This window comes from Phaseolus vulgaris, chromosome 11 (genome assembly GCF_000499845.2).
Source record: "Phaseolus vulgaris cultivar G19833 chromosome 11, P. vulgaris v2.0, whole genome shotgun sequence".
Classification (NCBI taxonomy): Eukaryota; Viridiplantae; Streptophyta; class Magnoliopsida; order Fabales; family Fabaceae; genus Phaseolus; species Phaseolus vulgaris.
The window spans coordinates 10,836,128-10,857,069 of record NC_023749.2 but is presented as its reverse complement, the minus strand read 5'-3'; the positions used below and the strand labels follow the sequence as shown (position 1 = coordinate 10,857,069).

The 20,942-nt window shown below is 34.7% G+C and overlaps 4 protein-coding genes across 4 annotated transcripts; 1 reads left to right on the top strand and 3 right to left on the bottom strand.

The window, feature by feature from the left end:
* Nucleotides 1–6,589: 6,589 nt before the first annotated feature.
* Nucleotides 6,590–8,506, top strand: LOC137834089 (protein MAINTENANCE OF MERISTEMS-like). Its single transcript, XM_068642156.1, has 5 exons — nucleotides 6,590–6,838; nucleotides 6,931–7,270; nucleotides 7,421–7,590; nucleotides 7,684–8,259; nucleotides 8,333–8,506. Exons 1-5 carry the CDS (start codon nucleotides 6,590–6,592, stop codon nucleotides 8,504–8,506), a joined length of 1,509 nt encoding a protein of 502 aa, XP_068498257.1.
* A 1,027-nt stretch (nucleotides 8,507–9,533) lies between these two features.
* LOC137834082 (uncharacterized) lies at nucleotides 9,534–10,259 on the bottom strand. Its single transcript, XM_068642150.1, has 3 exons — nucleotides 10,125–10,259; nucleotides 9,910–10,039; nucleotides 9,534–9,814 (listed from the first exon to the last, which is right to left on the bottom strand). Exons 1-3 carry the CDS (start codon nucleotides 10,257–10,259, stop codon nucleotides 9,534–9,536), a joined length of 546 nt encoding a protein of 181 aa, XP_068498251.1.
* Nucleotides 10,260–15,048: 4,789 nt separating this feature from the next.
* LOC137829095 (carboxylesterase 15-like) lies at nucleotides 15,049–16,420 on the bottom strand. Its single transcript, XM_068635891.1, has 2 exons — nucleotides 15,641–16,420; nucleotides 15,049–15,552 (listed from the first exon to the last, which is right to left on the bottom strand). Exons 1-2 carry the CDS (start codon nucleotides 16,309–16,311, stop codon nucleotides 15,240–15,242), a joined length of 984 nt encoding a protein of 327 aa, XP_068491992.1. The 5' UTR covers nucleotides 16,312–16,420; the 3' UTR covers nucleotides 15,049–15,239.
* Nucleotides 16,421–18,672: 2,252 nt separating this feature from the next.
* Nucleotides 18,673–20,036, bottom strand: LOC137828530 (carboxylesterase 15-like). The gene is made up of 2 exons (XM_068635151.1): nucleotides 19,248–20,036; nucleotides 18,673–19,176 (listed from the first exon to the last, which is right to left on the bottom strand). The coding sequence occupies exons 1-2, from the start codon at nucleotides 19,916–19,918 to the stop codon at nucleotides 18,864–18,866; spliced, it is 984 nt and encodes a 327-aa protein (XP_068491252.1). The 5' UTR covers nucleotides 19,919–20,036; the 3' UTR covers nucleotides 18,673–18,863.
* Nucleotides 20,037–20,942: the final 906 nt, after the last annotated feature.

Below are 20,942 nucleotides of genomic sequence, written 5' to 3'. Positions count from 1 at the left end.
ATTATCAATTGTTTCTTCAACTTTGTATTTTAAAACTTTTTATTGAAATTAGATGCAGTGTGGCATAAGCAATACATTGAGAGAAGACCAACTACTTCCTAACCAATTTCCGGAGATTGTAATGCTAATAATACGATCGTTCCTCTATTAGTTAATATGCATATAATTCATTGTGGCATCATATGCTCATAGAAATTGAAATAAACTATATCAAGGCTTCATTTGTTTCACCTTCAACTATTTTCAAATATAAAGGAAATATGTTTTGATTTCCATCTTGACCAATTGCTTTTAGTAAAGTGACATGGTATTTTTCGATAAAAAATGTCCCATCAACTTGTACTATTAACTTGCAATAATTGAAACCATCAATGCATGACTTGAAAGTCCAAAATACACATGCTAAGGTGTAACACGAGGTGTGTTGAACATTGTTAACAACAAAGGGCCGAGTTACTGATAACTATTTTATGACAAGTGTATCGAGTCAGAAGTAATAAATTGTTTCGAAAGAAGGATATCGAACCCACAAGGAACAATTCTAAAATCTCAAGTATAATATTCACTAAATATAAAAAGATGTGTAAGATTTTGTTTGAAAGGTTGTTTGTATCATGAATTTATGTAAGAAATTTAAATAAAAACAAAGTAAATGATTTAGATGATTCAATTTGAAAGTTGGGATTGTGGTTAATCCTTCTCACTCGTCTATATTTTCAATGAATAAAAACATATAACATTCCATCTTGATTGACATTGATGCATATATAAAAATCATTCATATTGATTCATCGCATACAAAATTATTAAGATTGTTTCTTAAATATCGATTCCTCGCATACAAAGTTATTAAGATTGTTTCCTAAATATCGATTCCTCACATGTTTATAAAAATGTCTTATCATTACGAACATTTATTCAAATATGTTAAGCATTATCATTTATGTCAGATGCTTAGAAGTACTTGTCAGTCAAATCTAAGGATCAAAATTATGAATAAAGATTCAAACTTTAAGAATAAAATAAAAATACTAATGATCAATCAAGAACATAACATTATACATAAATATCACCTCAATACATAAGAGTTTGAGAAACTACTCCCAACCTCAAAGGGAAGATGATGGGTTGTGCCTTCATTCCGATTTGTTTTCCTTGGAGTTTTTGGAGGAGTGGCGGAAGCTTGGTGTAGGAGATGGAATAAGGATGACTCCAATGGAGCTATGGGTTCCTTGAAGGTGCATGAAGAGTAGTGAGAGTGATTGGTTGGGCCATATCACTTGGAAAGGTGAAGAAGAAGACCAAAGGTGTCTATCCTAGAGAGGTTTAGACAAGGGAGTGTAAGAGCTAACAACTTGGCAACATAACACTCAAAATTGAACTTACTAATTCATTTGCCAAGATACCCCTTTAAAGGTTCGAGGTCCGACCAAGGCTTACAAGAAAGAAAGGGAAAATTCAAATGGAAATGGTTTGAAAGTGGTCCCTAAATGAAGTCACATTGCAAGCTTTACCTAGGTGTGCTTCATGTGACTAATTTAGGTCTAAATGACCGACATAGGTTAATTAGGAGTCTTAATGAAATCCTAATTTAATCTAGGTTGGTTTTTAGATGCCTAATTTCAATCCTAATTCAAAATAAAAAAAATTATAACTAAATTTCCTACTCTATTTTTAGCAAGAAAATAAATTCTACTCTAGAGAAATTACACTAGGTTATGAAATTTTTGAACATATATAGAAGGGTGTCTCCGCCATCAATAACACAATCCCAATCTTCTTGAATCGTCCTTGCCATTGATCTAGTGGTTGGTCCTGAGTTGGGCCTTCTGCCATCATCACTTAGCCACTCATATTGGATATTACAAGCATGGAAAGCAAGAAAAGAAGATTCAACGTGTTTCTCCTTGAAGGCCCCTTTCTCTAGGGTTTTCTATCTTTGATTATCCTTCCAATGGTGTCTAGGATTTTGCCTTATACCTTTTATTTAACCTAATTGGGCTAGGGTTAAGTGACATATCACTCAAGCGAAATATTACTTGCTTAAGTGAGTTTCAAGGGAAAAAAGCCCAACTTCATTGGAGTGAACTTGCTTAAGCGAGCCTTGAGCGAGTCTTGGGCGAGTTCCTCTGGAGCGATCTTGATTGGGGAGTTTCCAATGCTCATGGAAATTAGCATAAATTTGGGAACAAATCATTCTTATTCATCTTATAATCCAAAAAATATATAAAAAAGTTCAAATTCCTAGATTAGAGGTTGAATTATAACTCTATTAACAATTAAAGTCCATAAATGCCTATTTTTTTACATGAAATATTATTGAATTATGACACTTATCAGTTACATACTGCACAACTATGCTCGAAAAACTCTTATATAACTTGCAACCATATTGGAAGATGATTATCTGATTCATCCAGTCGAATTCCATGGCAAAATTTTTTTATTTTGAAATCCATGTTTTTTTGTACGTGACAGTTAACCACGACGAATCTATTTACTGGGATTGATGGATTTTCCTTCAGAGAATTGACCATAATAGAAGTAATTTACCATGCATCCATCTGCCATATAGAAAATAAAATAATAATCTAGCATAGTAATACAATATAACATAATAAAATTTACAAAGTAGCACAAAATATTTAGCTCTTTAATATGAAAACAAGGTAGGTTGTGGTTCACAAAGGTAAGGTATGAGAAATGTTTGGTTCATGGTGCTTGTAAACTCCTTGATCAAATAGTATTTTGAATGGCCTTGCTACATCCACATATATAATATAGTTCCAAATATAAAAAACATTTAAATTATGACAACCAAGATTGATTGAAGTTTTCCTATACTATGAAGTACATAAGCATAGTTTATTGTTACAAAGATGTGCTTTCAATTCAAGTATCCAAACTTGCTTGTGTTTTGAATTGCATGGTCAAACACTTTCTGCAACAAATGAATTCAACTACCACCTTTAATATTGTCATTCATATATATATATATATATCATATATATAGTATGTATATATGAATTTAATTACTAACAATTTTAATTGAACAAGAAAATTTCAATTCAACTACCATTTTAACATTGTCATATACATCATATTTTTAATAACAATTTCAATTGTTTAACAAAAATGATAAATATTATATTATTTGAAAACAAAACTTCAATTACAAAATCCCAATTCATGCTGGATTCACCAATAACATGTTCATATTTATCCTTAAATTCAATACTAAGTTGCACGAAGTCAAGATCCATGTGATATAGGCAAACTCGTGACCTTTACACATGAATTTAACAAAGCTGAAGTGTTATGTGTAGGCATGACTTCAGTTGGCTTGAAGTCATCTAGGCCTAGAACAATTTCACAAGGAATAAGTGTTGCATGTGTTGTTACCCCTATGTTGATCTTCATTTATGATTCCCACAAGTCCATATCTAAAGAGATTATTCACCCTTAGGCATGCATTGGTGCACTCAGCTGGTGGCTTTAATTACTAGCCTTCAAGGAAGCCTTGACAGTTTTAATTACTAGCCTCTAAGGAAGCTTGGACAAATATTCCAAGCAAGGACTTGTCATGAAATAAAGCCCTTTACGCATGAAGGAAAATAGTGAGTGAAGGACATTCATTGGGTGTGAATTGAACATGACCACAAAGTGTTAGGTAGAGGAATTCAACTCACCTTGCCTCTTTCGCGAACATATAATAAGGTTACTATCACACCTTTTCTACTCTAGCCATCACAACTATTGTGTCTTGTGTGTTTTTCCTATTCTTTGAGTTCTTTCAACCATCACCGCCTTTCATCCATCACTGGCTTGTGTTGTTTTAAAGTTTGTAGAGAGTGTAAGAAATAGTCTAGACTCAATAAGTGTTTGTCTTTAATATTTCAAAAATGTACATGACTATTTAAATTTTTTTACTTGGCTTCCATTCTTTGTAATTATTTGTGTATATGTTAGGATAACAATGGCTTATAATCAATGACTATCGTTCGATATATCCCTTTTACGACCCCAACATAAACATGAGACAAAGACTTTATGGGAGGACAACGAAAGACTACTATGACCTAAACAACATGAAATTTTGATTCTCAGGTTTCACGATTGACTGAAAAATTTAATTCACCGTGTTGGATTTAGATAGTTGTTAAGTTTTATGAATATCGCCACCAATCACAACTCGATCACAACATTAGTGAAAAGGTGGAGAACAGAAACCCACACCTTCTACCTCTCACTAGTTAAGATAAGATGAGTTAGTATTTATGAATTGAAGCATAATATGAAAATTACAAAGAATCTATCTCTCAATAAGATGAGTTAGTTTTTATGAATTGAAGTGTAATATTTAGTGTAAACTACAAAGATCTGATCTCTCGATAAGATAGTTGAGTTAGTATTTGGGATTAGTAATTGAAACATACTAGTCAACGTAAACTAAAAAAAATGATATAGGTAACACATTCAAGTTAGCATTTAAGTTTCATCTCTCGAGGGCATTTGAATCTCAACATTTTAACTCAACATTAAAAAGGAAAAAAAAATTAATTCAAATTATAAATAACTAGGTTTTTGTAAAATATAACAAAGTTCACAATTGAAAAAGGAAATACACTTGGAAAAATTATTCTTCTTCTACTAGTTGTCCCTCCATGATAATCTTGTAGGGATCCATGGCAAAAAAATCTATGTTGGGTAGCAATATCCTCTTTAAGGGCTTCCTCGGTGGCTTTTCAATCTTTTTCCTTTCGAGTGAATTACTTCAGCTCATAAGATTTTTCATAAGGCTATAGAGATATATTTTCCTTCTTTTGGATTAAAAGGACTCTCTTTTTGGCCTAGGCTTCTTCTTTCCTCAGCTCATAAGATTTTTCCAAGTCAGTCAGCCACATATGCTTTTAAGCCTTTAGTTTCTTTTTTAGCATCAAATAAGTGCCTTATTCTTTTATTCATTTTTTAGGCTCCTGGACCTTCTTCTAGGTCCAAGAAATCATTGGGAATTCTTTGTTAGGAGACCTTAAGCTCTTTCATAAATAGTCAGCTCTACTTCTCAAAGAGAGTGATGCCTTTGTCGAGAAAATTGTGAGCTCGGTTATGCGTCGAATGGTTGAATTTTGGATCCCAAAAATTTCCCTCTCCTCCAACAAGCCCCTGGGGATTCCAATTTTCAGCAATAAGTATTTCTACCTTGGGGCCATAATCATTGAAGGTAGAGTGGACAATTCTAGTTGGGGTCAACTCTTTATCCTTTTCCCTTTGGTGTTTCCTATAAAGTTGGGGTCGGTGGGGTTGACCTCAACATAACAATGACCATTTTGCTTGCCCTTTCTTGCACGAGACCTGCCTCTTTATCTTACATATTCTTCATTTGTATTGTCAAGCCATTTCTTTATGAGAGATTGTAATTTTTTTTATCTAAACAAAAAAAGACAAGGTTAGATTGGGAATGAAAATGTAAATCAACTAAAAAAATGAAAACATATATCAATGTAAACTTTTAGGTCTACAAATTGATACATAAGATTCAACAATTTTTCTGTATAAAAACGATTTAAATTTTTTCAAACTTTTCACAACATTCGTGCTCAGGTGGTTCCATCTCTTCCATTCACATAACACTCTGAATACGAGGGTTATGGGTCCAATATAATAGAAAACCCTCAAATAACATTGGGTTCTGGGTTGAAGCTCAGACTTTTAAGAAATGACCTATGAAACAAACAAGAGTGCTTCTTCCTGCACCTCCATCCCTTCTTCAGCCACCCCCATAGTAAACTTGATTTTACTATTATGCCCCTCAGTAAAATAATATTAAAAATTTAAAACTAAACCTAATTTTACCTCAACCCACTTTGTTTTATCTCTTTGCTTCGTTTCACCAGCAGCAGCAGAAGGCGCAGCGGCACCCACCCCTCTCATTCACCTCCTTTTCTTCAAATGACCAGCAGCCCCCATCCTCGCCCAACAGTCCCCATCCTTGCCACCATTCACTTCCATTGTAACTCCAAATCATTGTTGAAGCATTGAGCCTCTTCATCCAACACAGAAAAGGTTAGTTCCAGATTTTTTTGTAAAGGAATTGTTTTAAAGCATGCATTGTCTTTGTTCCGCATCACAAAGATTTTTAAATCCGGTAGTGTGTAGTTAGGTTCCGTATTTAATAATCCAGTAGTCTTTTTCAATAGTTCCAAATCTGGTAATCTTTTTGAATAGTTCCGGATTACATAGGTTTCAGATTAAATAATCCGGTAGTCTTTTTGAATAGTTCCAGATTACATAGGTTTTCGGATTAAATAATCCGATAGTCTTTTTGAATAGTTCCGGATTACATAGGTTTTCGGATTAGATAATCCGGTAGTGTTTAATTAGTTATATAATCCGGTATGTGTTTTTTAATTGTTGGTTAAGTTGGTTTCGGATTAGATAATCCGGTAGTATTAATTTTAGGATTTCAGATTAGCTAATCCGGAAGTGACTTTTTTTTGGAGTTTCACTTATGCAATCTTGTTTAGTTTATTTTGTTTCCAGTTGAAGAACTTTTTTTTAGATTATGTGCCATGGTTCACCTATGAAAAATATGGCTAAAACAAGAGGTGGTGGATCTCAAGGTCATGATCGAACAAGACCAACGACATCCGTCCGTAGAAGAGATCGAGGTGTTGTGGAGGAAAGAATTGGTGATGTTAATATTGATAATGACAATCAACAAGAATTACATGATGATAGGCAAATGGACCAGGGAGAAGGGTTTCCTAGAGGACCTTCTGATATGTCTTTGTTGGTAAATTTTGCTGACCATGTTGCTGTTAAGCTTTGGGATGGTGAGGTAAGAACGAAAAAACCTTCAATTAAATTGTTTTTGTTAATTATTGTTTAAATTGATTTAATTATATTAAATATATACAAATTTTGTATTAGGATCGGGGAAAACTTAAATTGGTATCCCACGGTAGGAAATTACGTAAATTTGGGATGCCTCATGCTGAGATTGAAGTTCTTATACAAAATTCTGGATTATTTAGTCTGTGCAATATAAGCTATGAGGTGGGGGGCAGGGGGTTGATTTCAGCCTTTGTTGAAAGGTGGCATGCTGAGACAAACTCCTTCCACCTTCCCATAGGTGAGATGACCATCACACTTGATGATGTGTCATCTCTTTTACACCTCCCCATTTTGGGTCAATTCCCTACGTATGTGCCCTTAGAGTACAACGGAGCTGCAACTATTTTAACTGAGTTATTAGGGGTGGAGGAGGCTCGTGGGAAGGCTGAGATGAGGTAGTGTCGAGGCGTCCACGTACGATTGAGTTGGCTTCGAGATATATATGCAGAATGTTGCGCTCAAGAGGCTTGGGAGTGTGCTGCTAGAGCTTACTTGTTGCATGTGGTTGGATGCACTATTTTTGCAGATAAAAGTGCCACATATGTATCTGTTTCGTACTTGTTGTTATTCAACAATCTTCGTATGTGCGGTGGATACGCATGGGGAGCAACAACACTTACACATCTATATGAGCAGTTGAAGGATGCCTCCTACTTTAACACAAAGCAGTTGGGCAGTTATGTGACACTTGTTCAGGTATGAAACCATACAAATAATTAGCAATCACATGTTACATTCCATAATTTTTTGTATTAAATATTTTATAATTAATATGATGGAATTACGCAGGCATGGATTTATGAGCACTTCTCGGGCATGGGAAGAAGGGATATTAATCCCTCATATGACGAGGTACATCCGCGGGCAGCACGATACATTGTTGCCCATCAGATTTGTGCAGTTGGTGATGTGCGGGTGCAGTTGGATGGGCTCACACACGATGACGTCATCTGGACTCCATATGAGGACCACAGATTGAACAGGCTATTTGAGACCATTTATTTATTCTCGAGTCACCTACGATTGGGCAACTTATCACAGAGACATATGCCTGAGCGTGTGTTGCACCAATTTGGCTATGAGCAGAGCATTCCACCATCACCGATGCCGACTGAGAGTCCTGGTGCACATATCATTGATCAAAGGTGGTTGCAATTTGATCACCACTTGGTGACAGGTTTGACAGCTGCTTCTAGTCCATCTGCATGTGTTCCTGAGTACATGTCTTGGTTCAGGACGGTGTCACACCCATACATTCGCAGAGGTGAGCTTGGAGATCGACCCAGTGTTGTACCACGTCGTCGCCTTTGTAGTCCAAATGCTGAGCAGGCAGGTCTCTCGTCTCAAGATGAGCGTGCACATTCGGTAAGTTTTTTTTTATTGTTATGTGATTAAACAATATATTTGAGAAGTTTAATTTATTTTGAAGTTGGTGCAGGGTATATTTAGGCGCATTGTTAGTATTCTCCAACGCATGATAGATTGTCGTCAGGTCACTGAAGGCACTGACGCATATGAGAGTACAGAGGCAACACTGCATTTAGCCCGAAGCGTGACAGATGACGAGGCGGTGTACACTAGACGATTACGTAATGTTCGTGGACGTCGTTGATATTTTGTTTTATTACATGATTGTAATAATAATAACTTTGTATGTGTACAATATGGTTTAATTAATTTATGTTGTAGTGTTTGCTATTTTATTTTTATCTTACATAAACACGAATTCATTATGAATCGGAAATGAAGTAATAAATTATGAATCAGAAGTTAAGTAATAAATTATGAATAAGAACCCCACATTATAAATTATGTATACATCAATCGTCTCCAAGGTTCACATATGTCGGACTAATACTAATTAATTGGGTAAAAGATTGCATCCTACCAACGTAATATGATGACCATAACCTTGCCTCTGGGTAACAATGTGTACACCATAAAATGTCAGCGGTATTGATATACCTGTTTGATGTTGTATTTCCCAAATGCATTAATGAATTTGTCCGACACTTTACAAATTTTTCTTTGTGCGGAATAATCCATGTGTTCTTCACATATTCAACAAGTAATGGCCACGGTGAACAAATAGTGTCAAAACTTTTAACAAACTCATCAAATTGAGCAATATCTGTACAATCAATGATAGTCCTCCATGAATCCATCACAACTTCCCAAGCCTCGACAGAATCAACCAACATTTTACACTTTGCTTTAACATTCTTATTGATATGAAACCGACAAAGAAGGTTTTTTGCTTTAGGAAACACAATATTGATGGCATTCATCAAAGCAAGATCTCTATCACAAACAATGACTTCAGGCCCCACATGCGATGTCAAAAGTGACCCTCTAAATTTTTGTAGTGCCCATATGAAGTTCTTTTCCTTCTCGCTAGATAAGAATGCAAAACCAACAGAAAATGACAAACCTGTACAAGTCACACCAACAATCTCAAGCAAAGGCAGTCGATACTTGTTTGTTTTGTAAGTCGTATCCATCAAGAATACAATGTTAAATGCATTCAAAAGTTTCACAGCATCAGGATGAGTCCAAAAAATATCACTAACAATATTGGAAGACTCATGACACGTACTCCAGTGAAGATAGTTGTCACGGTCTAACAACATCATTAACTGTTATAATTCAGTTCGTGGTCCTCTAACTGATCTCTTGTATGAGTATCTTGCATTGTATACTTGCTTTATTGTTGTCATATTATCCTCATTATTCTCCTTCAAAGTACGTAGTATGCTACTCGGTTTAACCATGCTTTTAGTCATATCAGCAAGCATGGAATGTTCATTCGCTTTTAATCTGTTCGCATATGGATGACCAACTAATGTATCATACAAATCATGATTATGAGTACCACATATTACCTTAAGTACCCAACCTTGACCCTTTCCAATAGGTTTACCTTGCAATTTAAAGGGACATTGACATTTTAGAGTACCAGTTACAGTAACCTCCAAACCATCCTTATACTTTCTATAACTACCCCCCGTTCACAACCTAACAAGACATATGTTTTTCTCCCTTGCTTCCCATTTGCTATGTCAGACCTAATAATGACAATAACAAAACCAAGTCTATAAGCAACCCTACGAACCCATTCAAGTAAGTCTTCTCGCGAAGGAAAAACCTACACAAAGTTATCCCAACAATATTACAAAACACTTCTTCAAATTATAAAGCAATAAACATAAATAGAATGAAATTTTATTCACCTCATCTATTGTAAAATGAGTACCATAATCCTCTTCAACTAATTCATTTTGATGCACAAAATTCATTAATTCTTCCATATATATCATTTCTACTTCATCCGATCTTTTTGTAATCAATCCAACCTCCATGTCCATACTTACACCTTCATTCATAAAACATAAATTTCTATTTTATTCTAATTTTCATAAATTCACACAAGTATGCAAAATAAAAACAACATTCAATTACCCTTCCGGATAGTGTAATCCATAAGTAAAATAGTACCTTCCAGATTAGATAATCCGTAATGCATTTCACAACTTCAAAGTGACTTGGATTGTTTAATCCATAAGTCAAATTAAAACAGCAAAATGCATTCCGGATTACATAATCCATAAGTCATATTTAAAGTTCTAAAATGACTTCCGGATTACGTAATCCATAGTTCATTTTGTACCGGATTACACAATCCGGAAAAGTGAGTATGTTTGTTCTGGATTCGGTTTACCCCCGGTTTAACTAATCCGGAACACTTTAATGTTGTCTTACGGATTGTAAAAACATTCCGGATTATAGGGGTGGATAACATGAAGTTCATTGCACAGATTATACAATCCGGTGATCTAGCGGATTAACCCAATCCGGAGAATAAGTGTTTAAAGCACGAAGACTTACCTACGAACGGAGAATACGAGCTGTGAAGACCACCCACCACAGCAACAACACCACCACCACGGTTACCACCACAAGCACAACTATCACCACCGGCAAGCACCAAGCACCAAACACCCAGGACCAAACACCTTTGTTTTCACTATGCGAAGAAAGGTAAAACAAATTTTCTATTTTTATCTTTTTTTACTGAAGGACAATTTTGGAATTTTAAAAGTGTATGGGGGTGGCTGAAGAAGGGATGGAGGTGCAGGAAGAAGCACTCAACAAACAATTATAGGAAGATTGAAACAAAGAGAGGAGACCACGATCGCTAATACTATTTAAGAGGCCCACAATTGACATGAGGAGGTTTAAAACTCAAAAAAGTAAAAAAATAATAATAATATTAGAGTTCAACATTGTGCTGAAGTGGGTACACAAGATGTGAAAGGCCCAAGGGAAAGCCCAATTATTCATGTGAAACTAGGCATGAGCGACAATCATTATTGTTAATACTCCATTCTCAAACAAGTCTAGGGGCAGCCTAAGACCGAGATTTATGAATATACTATTATAAAAGAAATAAAATTTATCCTCACAGTCATCAAATTCTTTCTTCTAGATCGGTTCATCTATCTCACAAGCTTGGAGAATTACGTCTTTCTCCATGGTTTTACTAATGGCTTGGTGGTTGCGAAAGGTTTTTATATTTTCAAGTTTGTGTAACATGAAGTTTCTCTCAACAATCCATCTTGGTCTAAGGGTAAGAAGAATCATAAGTTGCCATTGGAGGTAATAAATAAATGTTTTGTTTAAAGAGACACTAAAATCAGACACACAATAATGCTAAACTTAGAAACGCGATGAAAGTACAAAACCTAAAAACCCAACCAATGAAACGCAAGGTGAAAACCAAACTCAAAGACTCCATTATAATGTAGATGCTAAGAATAAGGAATAAGGAATGCAGAGAGCTCATAATGATGAACAATCAATAGTTCAAATTAGCAAATGAAACAATTCAGAAGAAGTAAGTACGCTAGGCTTACCTAAGGAGGAGGAAGCAAAGGGCAAGAGAAAATAAGCGGTTTTCGTTTGAAATAAACCAAAATTGTTTAGAGGTTGTAACTGTTTAAAGGACAAACTAGTAATAATAAGACACGTGGAAAGTGAAATGATTAACAAAACACACACAACTCTTGTGTTTAGGAATCTTTCAAAAGGCCATTTCATCTTTTTCACACCTTATTCATCTCAAGGCTAGCGAGATGTATACCGTCCTAACCCTTCGTCCCATGACAGAATGATTTAAGGTATGACCTAACCATATAATGGGTTGGTGTAGACTTGAGGATTCATTTTTGAGACTATATCTTGTTAGAAAAGATGGCTTTAAACTAGAGGGGATGGTGAATTGTTTAAAGAGGGTTTTCGCAAACTTTTCAAAACTAGAATGAATTTATCTCAGGAACCAATTGATTCAGTAATTCAGTTAGCCAAAACAGCAAGCAAAAGCTATAGAACCAGAAAAACAATCGGTTGTTTCGTAGAAACAATCAGTTGTTTATACCAGCAAACAACAAATAAACTGAATTTAAAGAGTTAGAGATAGAGAGATTGTACACAGTTGTTTATACTGGTTCACTCCAAACCAGAGCTACATCCAGTCTTCTCAGAAACCCTGAGGATATCCACTAAGCAATCACCACTTGATCACTTACACAACAACCAAGAGAATGACCTTGAACACCTCAAGAAACACACTCTCCTTGGCCAACACTAAGATTGCTGATCTTGAACACCTCAAGAACACACAACCAATCTCAGTAAACACAGAAACAAAATTGTTCAACAGAGTACAAGGATTACACTTGTTACAAAAGATAGTCTGAAATCAATACAAGCAGAATCCTATTCCAGCACTTTGATCAATCACAAACTCTTAGCAATCTCGGCACTTTGAAAAACTCTCTTAGAAAAACTTTGTCAAAGATTCTTAATTCTTAAATCTGTTTTTTCTGAATATATTCAAAGATGTAGTTTGTTATCAAATCTTAACAAACTCTTAAATTGCATTAAAAGATTGGTCAAAACATTTAATGACTGGAGCGTAAGCAGTTAAATCATTTAAAGCTCAGTCAAAGAAAACAGTTTTTCTGTTATGGTCCCAAAACAAACAATCGGTTGTTTCCTCAAATCAATCGGTTGTTTTAGTACTTAACAGTTTAACCATTCAAAACAGTTTTCAAACTTTTTCTCAAAATACCTAAGTACAAACAATTGGTTGTTTCGACAAAACAATCGGTTGTTTTTACTTAGTTTGAAATCATTTTGTTTTCACAAAGATTGAGAATGCTAATGCTTTAGATTTAATCACAGGGTGGATTACAACATATAAACTACCCTAAAACAAGGCTTAAACCAGCACAACAACATCAAGCACAGCAGAGGCTTCAACATCCTTCAAAGGATTTGGATTCTTCAAAGCTTGAACATCACTTGGTTCAACATATCTAACACTCTAAATCTTCCTAAACCAATCTTGAGTGTTATTAGGATGTGACCTGAAGCGGTTGGAAAGATTTTAGGAGGTTATCTTACAAGCATAATCTTTCATCTCTTATGAATTTTTCCTTTAGATTTTTTTTTTTAGTATTTAAGAAAATTGTAGGAATGCTCTACAATCAACACTAAATTTATATAAATACAGAAATATCTAACCTAAAGTTCGCATATTAGGTCGAAAACATCGATATATTATCACTGGAAAGTTAACTAGTATATCTTTAGGAGCATACATTTCTCCTATAAACAAATACATATTAGCCATCAAAGGTCGACAACAATAACAAAATAATACAAAAACTAGCATTAATAAATGGGCTAAGAAACCATGTGAAACCTAGGTATATGGAATTTGAAAAAAATGGAGTTAACAACGTGAACTAGCAAGCATTAAAGCTTATTGTTCATAAACATAACCAAATCTAGTTAGGTATTGATATGAAAGAGATAGTTGCAGTAAAAAAAAATTACCACAAAAAGAACATGGAGATAAGCTTCACAAAAAATAGGGTTGAAGAACATAGAATAATCAAGAACTCCTTTTTATTCAGTCCATTTAAGATCCATCTGTTGGGCAAGATATACTATTATAGAACTTTGATATCTTATTGTAATATGACATGTGTTGTCAATATAACATGGTAATTCTATCTTGTTATTAATCTTATCCTAGCACACTTCTTACCCCAAAGAAAAACTGGATTAGGCTGGATAAATCCATCTTATTATAATTTGATGTTTGTTGCAGATATGATAATGTTATTTTGTCAATGGGAGTGGGTTCATGACCGAATTTATATATATTTTTAGAAAAATTCAATAGTGTAGTTTAGAGATTAACTTAGCTTCATGAAAAAATTTAGTCATAATAAGATCTCCATATTTCAAGGAAGAAGTCTCCATCTGCAATTCAGAAATCCTCAAGAGATCTCCCTGAAAAAATCTGCTTTTAAGATCATTCCAAACTTCTTCAGCTTTGTCCTTCTACAAGATGCTTTGTCGTATAGGAGGAGACACTACATGCACTAGCCAAAAGACCACCATGTTATTGTGTATTCTCTATGCTTGTTAGGAGAGATCTTTTTCATCTAGTTTTACGACCGTTTCATCGATAAAAATTTTATTTTTGACACTCAAGGCAACAATATATCTATTGCAATAGTGATAATATTTAGAGTCAATAACATGAGAAAAAAAATGATAAGGTTTTCACTATAATGAAGATAAAGATAGTAGAGAAAAAGAATGTGAAATTTCTTCAAAGAAAAGAAACAAGAAGGGGCAAAAGAAAAAAAAAACACTACAAAGGGGCAAGGCGGAAAACACTTGAAAAGAAGAGTTCTAATACCATCTTTAAGAAAACTAAATAATTCTAGATGTGTTTGGCTTGGTAGCAACTCATGTAGAATTTCTTCATTCAATCAAAGAATTGATTACTTAATAGAAGAAAAGAACAAGAAACATAGGAAAAACAGAAAAAGAAAATGAAGAGAAAAGGTTTTGTTAAAAAGGAAAATTATATCTTACAAAAGAGACCCAATAGCCATGTGTTGTATATATATACAGAGAGAGAGCATAGAAAACGAAAACTATAAAAAACAGAAAATGCGCTTAGCACATTAAACAGGTTTTGAAATTTCTGCATAATTTTGACGTGATGATTATGAATAATGTAAGATGTTTAGAATGTTGGCTTTGAAGCAGGCTAAGAGAATTTGCAGCATATATTTTGAAGGGGAAAAGTTTTATTATAGTTGCAGTTTTAACATATATAACTTTGGTAATGCACACCTTGATCCTTAGAATGTTATCAATTGCTCTGTAATCACTGGTAGCAAAAACCTAGAATGTTGAAATGCAAGAGTAAAAGTTACAATAATAAACCCAAAGTTTGTAATAGTGTTTGAAGCTCTTCTTCAATCTTGGCCCATATGCTTCTCCACGAACTGCTTGACGACCTGCATCAATTTGGTTGATGCTTCTGAGTTGGGATCATTAGTGAAGAATCCATGTTGCTGTCCTTCAAACTCTACATACTCTACATCTTTACCCCACTCCTTAAGCCTCTTTGCATAATCCTCCGTTCTGTCTTTAAGCAAATCACTTCCAGCAGCCACCACTAGAATTGGGTCTAGTTTAGTTCCTTCAAGGCTCTTGCTATGTGCTCCAAATGGATTCACAAGAGGGTGATCAGTAGTTTCCCCAACAGGTAAACAAAGCCTCCAATACCTGTTCAACAGGGAACAAACACTTACACCTTTCACCATCAACAAATTAACAAAACACAAAAACACCGTATCAAATTTATTATACCAACCTATCTATAAGTTCCAAATTCAGAAAAGCATCTTTTGGTCCTTCAGCTTCTGATTTGGTTCGCATAGTACCACAAAAGAAAGGTCCCAATAGAAGATAACCCCTGACCCGAACCGGCGCAAGCTCGGGTGACGCCAATCCAAGCCCAGCCGCCAAATGGTGAGCCATGTTCCCTCCAGCCGAGTCACCCGAAATGAACAAGCGGCTGAAATCAGCCACGTGGCTTAACCATGGGTCCGGCTCATTACTCACAGCTTGAGCCTGAAGCCACTTAACCGCCGTGAACCCGTCCTCAATGGCAGCGGGGAGGCGGTTCTCGGGAGCGAGCCGATATTCCGGCGCGACGACTACAGCTGGAAGCTGGGAAGTAAGCTGGAAACAGTAGTTTTGCCAGTTAGGCCAAGTGCGGGAGCCTATGCAGAAGCCGCCGCCGTGGAAGAAGTAAAAGACGGGAAGCTTGGAACCGGCTGAGTGCGCTGGCTTGTAGAGCCGAAGCTGAAGATTATGGGTAGGGTCAAAAACTACGTCTTTCCACAAAACGATGCCGTCGTCGTTTACAGGGACGTTAAAACTTGGCCGCGAAGAGCGTACTATGGAACCGTCGGTGTAAACGTGAAGAACGCCACGACACTCTTCCACCACGGTGGCTTTTGAATCCGACGTTGTAGACATGTTTTATTTTTGCTTACAATGTTTTGTTTTGCGATAATACAGAGAAAATGAGTGACTATGGCGAGAGTGGTGAAGAAATTGTGTTGTGCTTGCTTCACAAAAGGACGTGTTAGGTATGCAAGACAGGGAATGTAAACGTGGATGGCTTCTATAGGTTGTTTTGTGCGGCTGTCTACTTTTTTTTCCATTTTCTAGATGGTTATCACATTTCACTCATTAAAGTGGTACACTGATATTGAAATCATTTCTAACTAATTTATTTAATTGAGCTTATATTTTAATAACTATTTTATTTTTTATATCAAGTCTTACAGAATTATAATCTAAATAAATTTCTTTTTTTAAAATAAAACTAGCAGAATTAAATGCTACTAACTCTTTTAGTTAATGTAAATTATTTTTTTCTCCTTATTATATGGAATAGCAAGAGATGGCAATGTTATGTCAATCAAAGGTTTTTTTTTATAATGATAATATGAGTCGTAATAAGAATTACTTTATGAGGGTAATTAATTTTAGATGACAAATGTTACAGCGTTAAAAAAAAAAAAAGCAGAGAACCTACTACCCCCTCCACCACTTGTCTCTTTCTTTCTCTCTCTTTTTTCATATTCTCTTCTCTTTCTCTCTTCTAATTTTCTCTCTATAAATATTCATTTATTTTATAATCTGATCAGACAAGTTGTAGCTGGCGAGTTAAGGAACATTTCTACCTGATCAGATTTTTAAACAGAGTAAGTTCATTTTTGCTCTAAAGTTCCTTTGTTCTCTATTTTTCCTTAGGATTTAGTCATCAATTTTGGTGTGGTTAGTTGAGAAGTTTAATCCTCTCAACTTATTCTACTATATACTGAATTTTTGTTCTATTTGGATAACTTGCATTAGGCCCGTAAATCTTGAAGCTTATCCAGACCGTGAGGAATAAAATTCTAGAAGTTGCTTGGAAAGGAAGCAATTGAGGTAAGGGAAACTAACTTTAACTCTCAATAGTACCCTAGGCTAGAAGATCTGCATATGGAGGAACGTGGTCCCAATATTCAATTTCTCTTGCAAGGATGTTATTTGTTTATATATTGTGTGTTGTTTATATATTATTTAAACTTTATAAATATTATATTTTGATAGGTTGAGAGTTAAATATTATTTTTGATGTTGGGAAAAGTTTTGGAATGATATGAATTTTTAAATGTTATGTGATTGAATGATATGTATTATATACGAATGATGTAAATTGTATGAAATTGATGTCATACATTTGGGATAATGTATGAGTTGTTATTTGATGGTACATTAAGTATGAAAAACCTATGTTTAACGGAAATCCTCTAACTTCACTGATAATCTAAGTCATGTAGACTAAGATATCAGGTGGTGAGAAGCTGAGAGGGAGTTCATACACACTGGGTCCCACTGTAGACACTCAGTATTGGATGTTTGAACTTATCCTGATCCTTTCTATTGGATTCGCTGGTAATCTTTGGATCAGGTGTTAGTCTCTAGTAGGGACATACTTAATGAGTCTTCCGGAAGATGAAGTGAGATTGAAATGAAATCCAATGATTGTGATTGAAAATAGATCCATGTGTGGTCTATATGAATGATGAAATTGATACTGAAATTTTATATGACAACATTTAAAGAAATGTTTATAAATTATTTGTTTGATTGGTTCTTTTTGCAAAAATTAGATAAGATATGAATTTTTTTTCATTAGCTTACCCTTGTTTTTTCGTGTTGTATTTGAACTGCGATGACGGTACTATGTACACGAGCAGATGACCATGACCATACAGGTGCAGAAGAACCTTAAAGGTTTCAGAGTTTTATTTTGAGCTATGAATATATAAATATTTGTATTTCTATAAGTCATAATCTTGTAATAGAAATATTTTGAAAAACTTTAAGTTTGTATAGAAATATGTAGAATATGTATTTAAATAGTTAGATGTATTTTCGAAGTGTTACAACACACAAATAGAATATTCCAACAATGCTTTGTGAGCTATAATTAATTATTTTTCTAAAAACGGCTAATGTTATAACTAGTTAAAAATACTTAAGTTTACTAATAATATGCTTATTGAACAGTTAATTATGCTTTATGTGAGAGACAATGTAGACTTGATCTCTAAACGTATAAAAGATTGTCTCTATGATTAATAAATAACGTGACTAAATTTACTTACTGTCATAACATATAATTATCATTTACGGTTTACCTTCTTTTAAAAATTTAGACTCTGAAATATGAGAATAGAAAGAGAAAGATTATGTGTTGTCAATATGTTTTTCATTCAATTTAAACAAGTTTACTTTACTTTTAATCTGCTTCTGTTTGTAAGATGACAGCTTGAGCAAATGTTTACCACTGGCAGAAACATACACATTAACTTAGAAGGAGAAAGTTTTATTACAATAGCAATTTAGCACAACTTTTGGGCAATGCATGGTTGATCCTTAGAATTTTATCTTTGTCAACCCAGTTGGAGTTAAAATGAAAATAAAAAGGTAACCACAATAAACTAGAATGTTGCAGTAGAGTACGAAGGTCTTCAAACAGTCCCCAAATGCTTCTCTATGAAATGTTTGATGATGAACATCAACTTGTTTGAGGGTTCTGAGTTGGGATCAATAGTGAAGAAACCATGTTGTTGTCCTTCAAATTCCAAATACTCTATATCTTTACCCCACTCCTTAAGCCTCCTTGCATAATCCTCTGCCCTATCTTTAAGCAAATCACTTCCTCCAGCCACCACTAGAATTGGGTCTAGATTTATGCCTTCAAGACTCTCACTCTTTGGCCCAAATGGATTCACAATAGGGTCATCAGTAGTTTTCCCAATTGGAATAGAAAGCCTCCAAAACCTGTTCAATCATTAACACCACATAACAAAACAAAACACATTATGCAGATATAAATAATCAAATTTACCTACCTATCAATAAGTTCTAAATTGAGAAAAGCATCTTTTGGTCCTTCAGCTTCTGACTTGGTTCGGACAGTTCCACCAAAGAAAGGGGCCAATAGAACATAACCTCTGACCCGAACCGGAGCCAGCTTTGGCGAGCCGAACCCGAGCCCAGCTGCCAAATGGTGAGCTATGTTCCCTCCAGCCGAGTCACCGGAGATGAAAACCCGACTAAAATCAGCCACGTGGCTCAACCATGGGTCCGGCTCATTACTCACGGCTTGAGCCTGAAGCCACTTAACAGCCGTGAAGCCGTCCTCAATTGCATCAGGGAGCCGGTTCTCAGGAGCCAGCCGATAATCTGGAGCTACCACTATAACTCGAAGCTGGGAAGCAAGCTGAAAACAATAGTTTTGACAATTAGGCCAAGTGCGTGAGCCGATGCAAAATCCGCCACCGTGAAAGTAGAAAAAAATCGGAAGCTTGGAGCCGGCTGAGCCGGCTGGCTTGTAGAGCCGAAGCTGAAGATCATGGGCAGAGTTAAAAACGACATCTTTCCACAAAACGGTGCCGTCGTCGTTTACAGGGACGCTGAAACTCGAGCGCGAAGAGCGTACTATGGAACCGTCGCTATAAACGTGAAGAACACCACGACATTCTTCTACTACGGTGGCTTCGGAATCCAATGTTGCAGACATGTTTTTTTTATCTGTTACACAATGTTTTATTTTGTTTGGGAAAATTTGATATAAAGAGAGAAAAAGAGATTGAAAAGATGAATGGAAGAATGCATTACCCGTGAAGGAATTGAGAAGTGATGACGTTTTCTTATTCTTGCTTATTTGTTTTGCCATGCAAGACAAACATGACATTGTGGGAAGTGTGTCATTTTTTGTTTTCTTGTGCGGCACTTGAGTCTTTACTTGTGCCTTTATCTCGATGGCACCATCATGCCATGCAATGATATTATTCTTCTGTTGAATAATACAGTGCTGCACCCATACTAGCTTTTTAACGATAGTTTACATTTTAGTGACACCGATTCATTATAAGAATTTAATTAATTAAAACCTCCACAAAATTACAAGACTCATCAAGAGAAATAACTTAATACATCAAAGGTCAACAATAGGTAAAATGATCACTACTAGAAAAACATATATCTTGTGCAATTACTTAAAAAAAAAAACCTTCATAATTTTTTCTATAAATAATAATTTTCAAGAAATTGTTATCAATTGTTTTGCCAAAAATTTTTATAGAAATTTTCTGCCAATTTTCCTGCAAACACGTTTATTATTTATTTATTTTCATTAGTGCTTGAGAAAGTAGGTTGTAGAATGGAAGATTTCTAGGTAATTTTTTAATAAAACCCAACATTTAGAGACGTGAGACTTTTTAAATACTCTTAATTTTAAATATTTATTCAATCAAAATATTATAAATTTTATTTTTTATAAATGTTTCTTTGAGTGACATGATTAAAAATTATCATAAATATAAATATTAGAAATCATATTATTAATAAATTTGTGTAATATTATATATTAGAAATCATATTATTAATAAATTTATATAAATATAATATTACACGGAATTTTTGTATTAGTTAATAGGGTCTTGATATTTCCACAACCACATAATAAGTGCGCCCGTATACAACCAAAAAATATTAATATTTTAAAACTTCACCTTTTTTTTAAAGTTTTTCTAATTCTTTGC

Excerpts from the sequence above, each read along its gene's own strand:
- LOC137828530 (XM_068635151.1), bottom strand. The coding sequence starts at position 19,918 with ATGTCTGCAACATTGGATTCCGAAGCCACCGTAGTAGAAGAATGTCGT. Across the intron at positions 19,177-19,247 it reads AATTTAGAACTTATTGATAG|GTTTTGGAGGCTTTCTATTC; the intron begins GTAGGTAAATTT and ends ATGATTGAACAG.
- LOC137829095 (XM_068635891.1), bottom strand. The coding sequence starts at position 16,311 with ATGTCTACAACGTCGGATTCAAAAGCCACCGTGGTGGAAGAGTGTCGT. Across the intron at positions 15,553-15,640 it reads AATTTGGAACTTATAGATAG|GTATTGGAGGCTTTGTTTAC; the intron begins GTTGGTATAATA and ends CCTGTTGAACAG.
- LOC137834089 (XM_068642156.1), top strand. The coding sequence starts at position 6,590 with ATGGCTAAAACAAGAGGTGGTGGATCTCAAGGTCATGATCGAACAAGA. Across the intron at positions 6,839-6,930 it reads TTAAGCTTTGGGATGGTGAG|GATCGGGGAAAACTTAAATT; the intron begins GTAAGAACGAAA and ends ATTTTGTATTAG. Across the intron at positions 8,260-8,332 it reads AAGATGAGCGTGCACATTCG|GGTATATTTAGGCGCATTGT; the intron begins GTAAGTTTTTTT and ends AAGTTGGTGCAG.
- LOC137834082 (XM_068642150.1), bottom strand. The coding sequence starts at position 10,259 with ATGGACATGGAGGTTGGATTGATTACAAAAAGATCGGATGAAGTAGAA. Across the intron at positions 10,040-10,124 it reads CTCATTTTACAATAGATGAG|GTTTTTCCTTCGCGAGAAGA; the intron begins GTGAATAAAATT and ends AACTTTGTGTAG. Across the intron at positions 9,815-9,909 it reads AAAAACATATGTCTTGTTAG|GTAAACCTATTGGAAAGGGT; the intron begins GTTGTGAACGGG and ends TTAAATTGCAAG.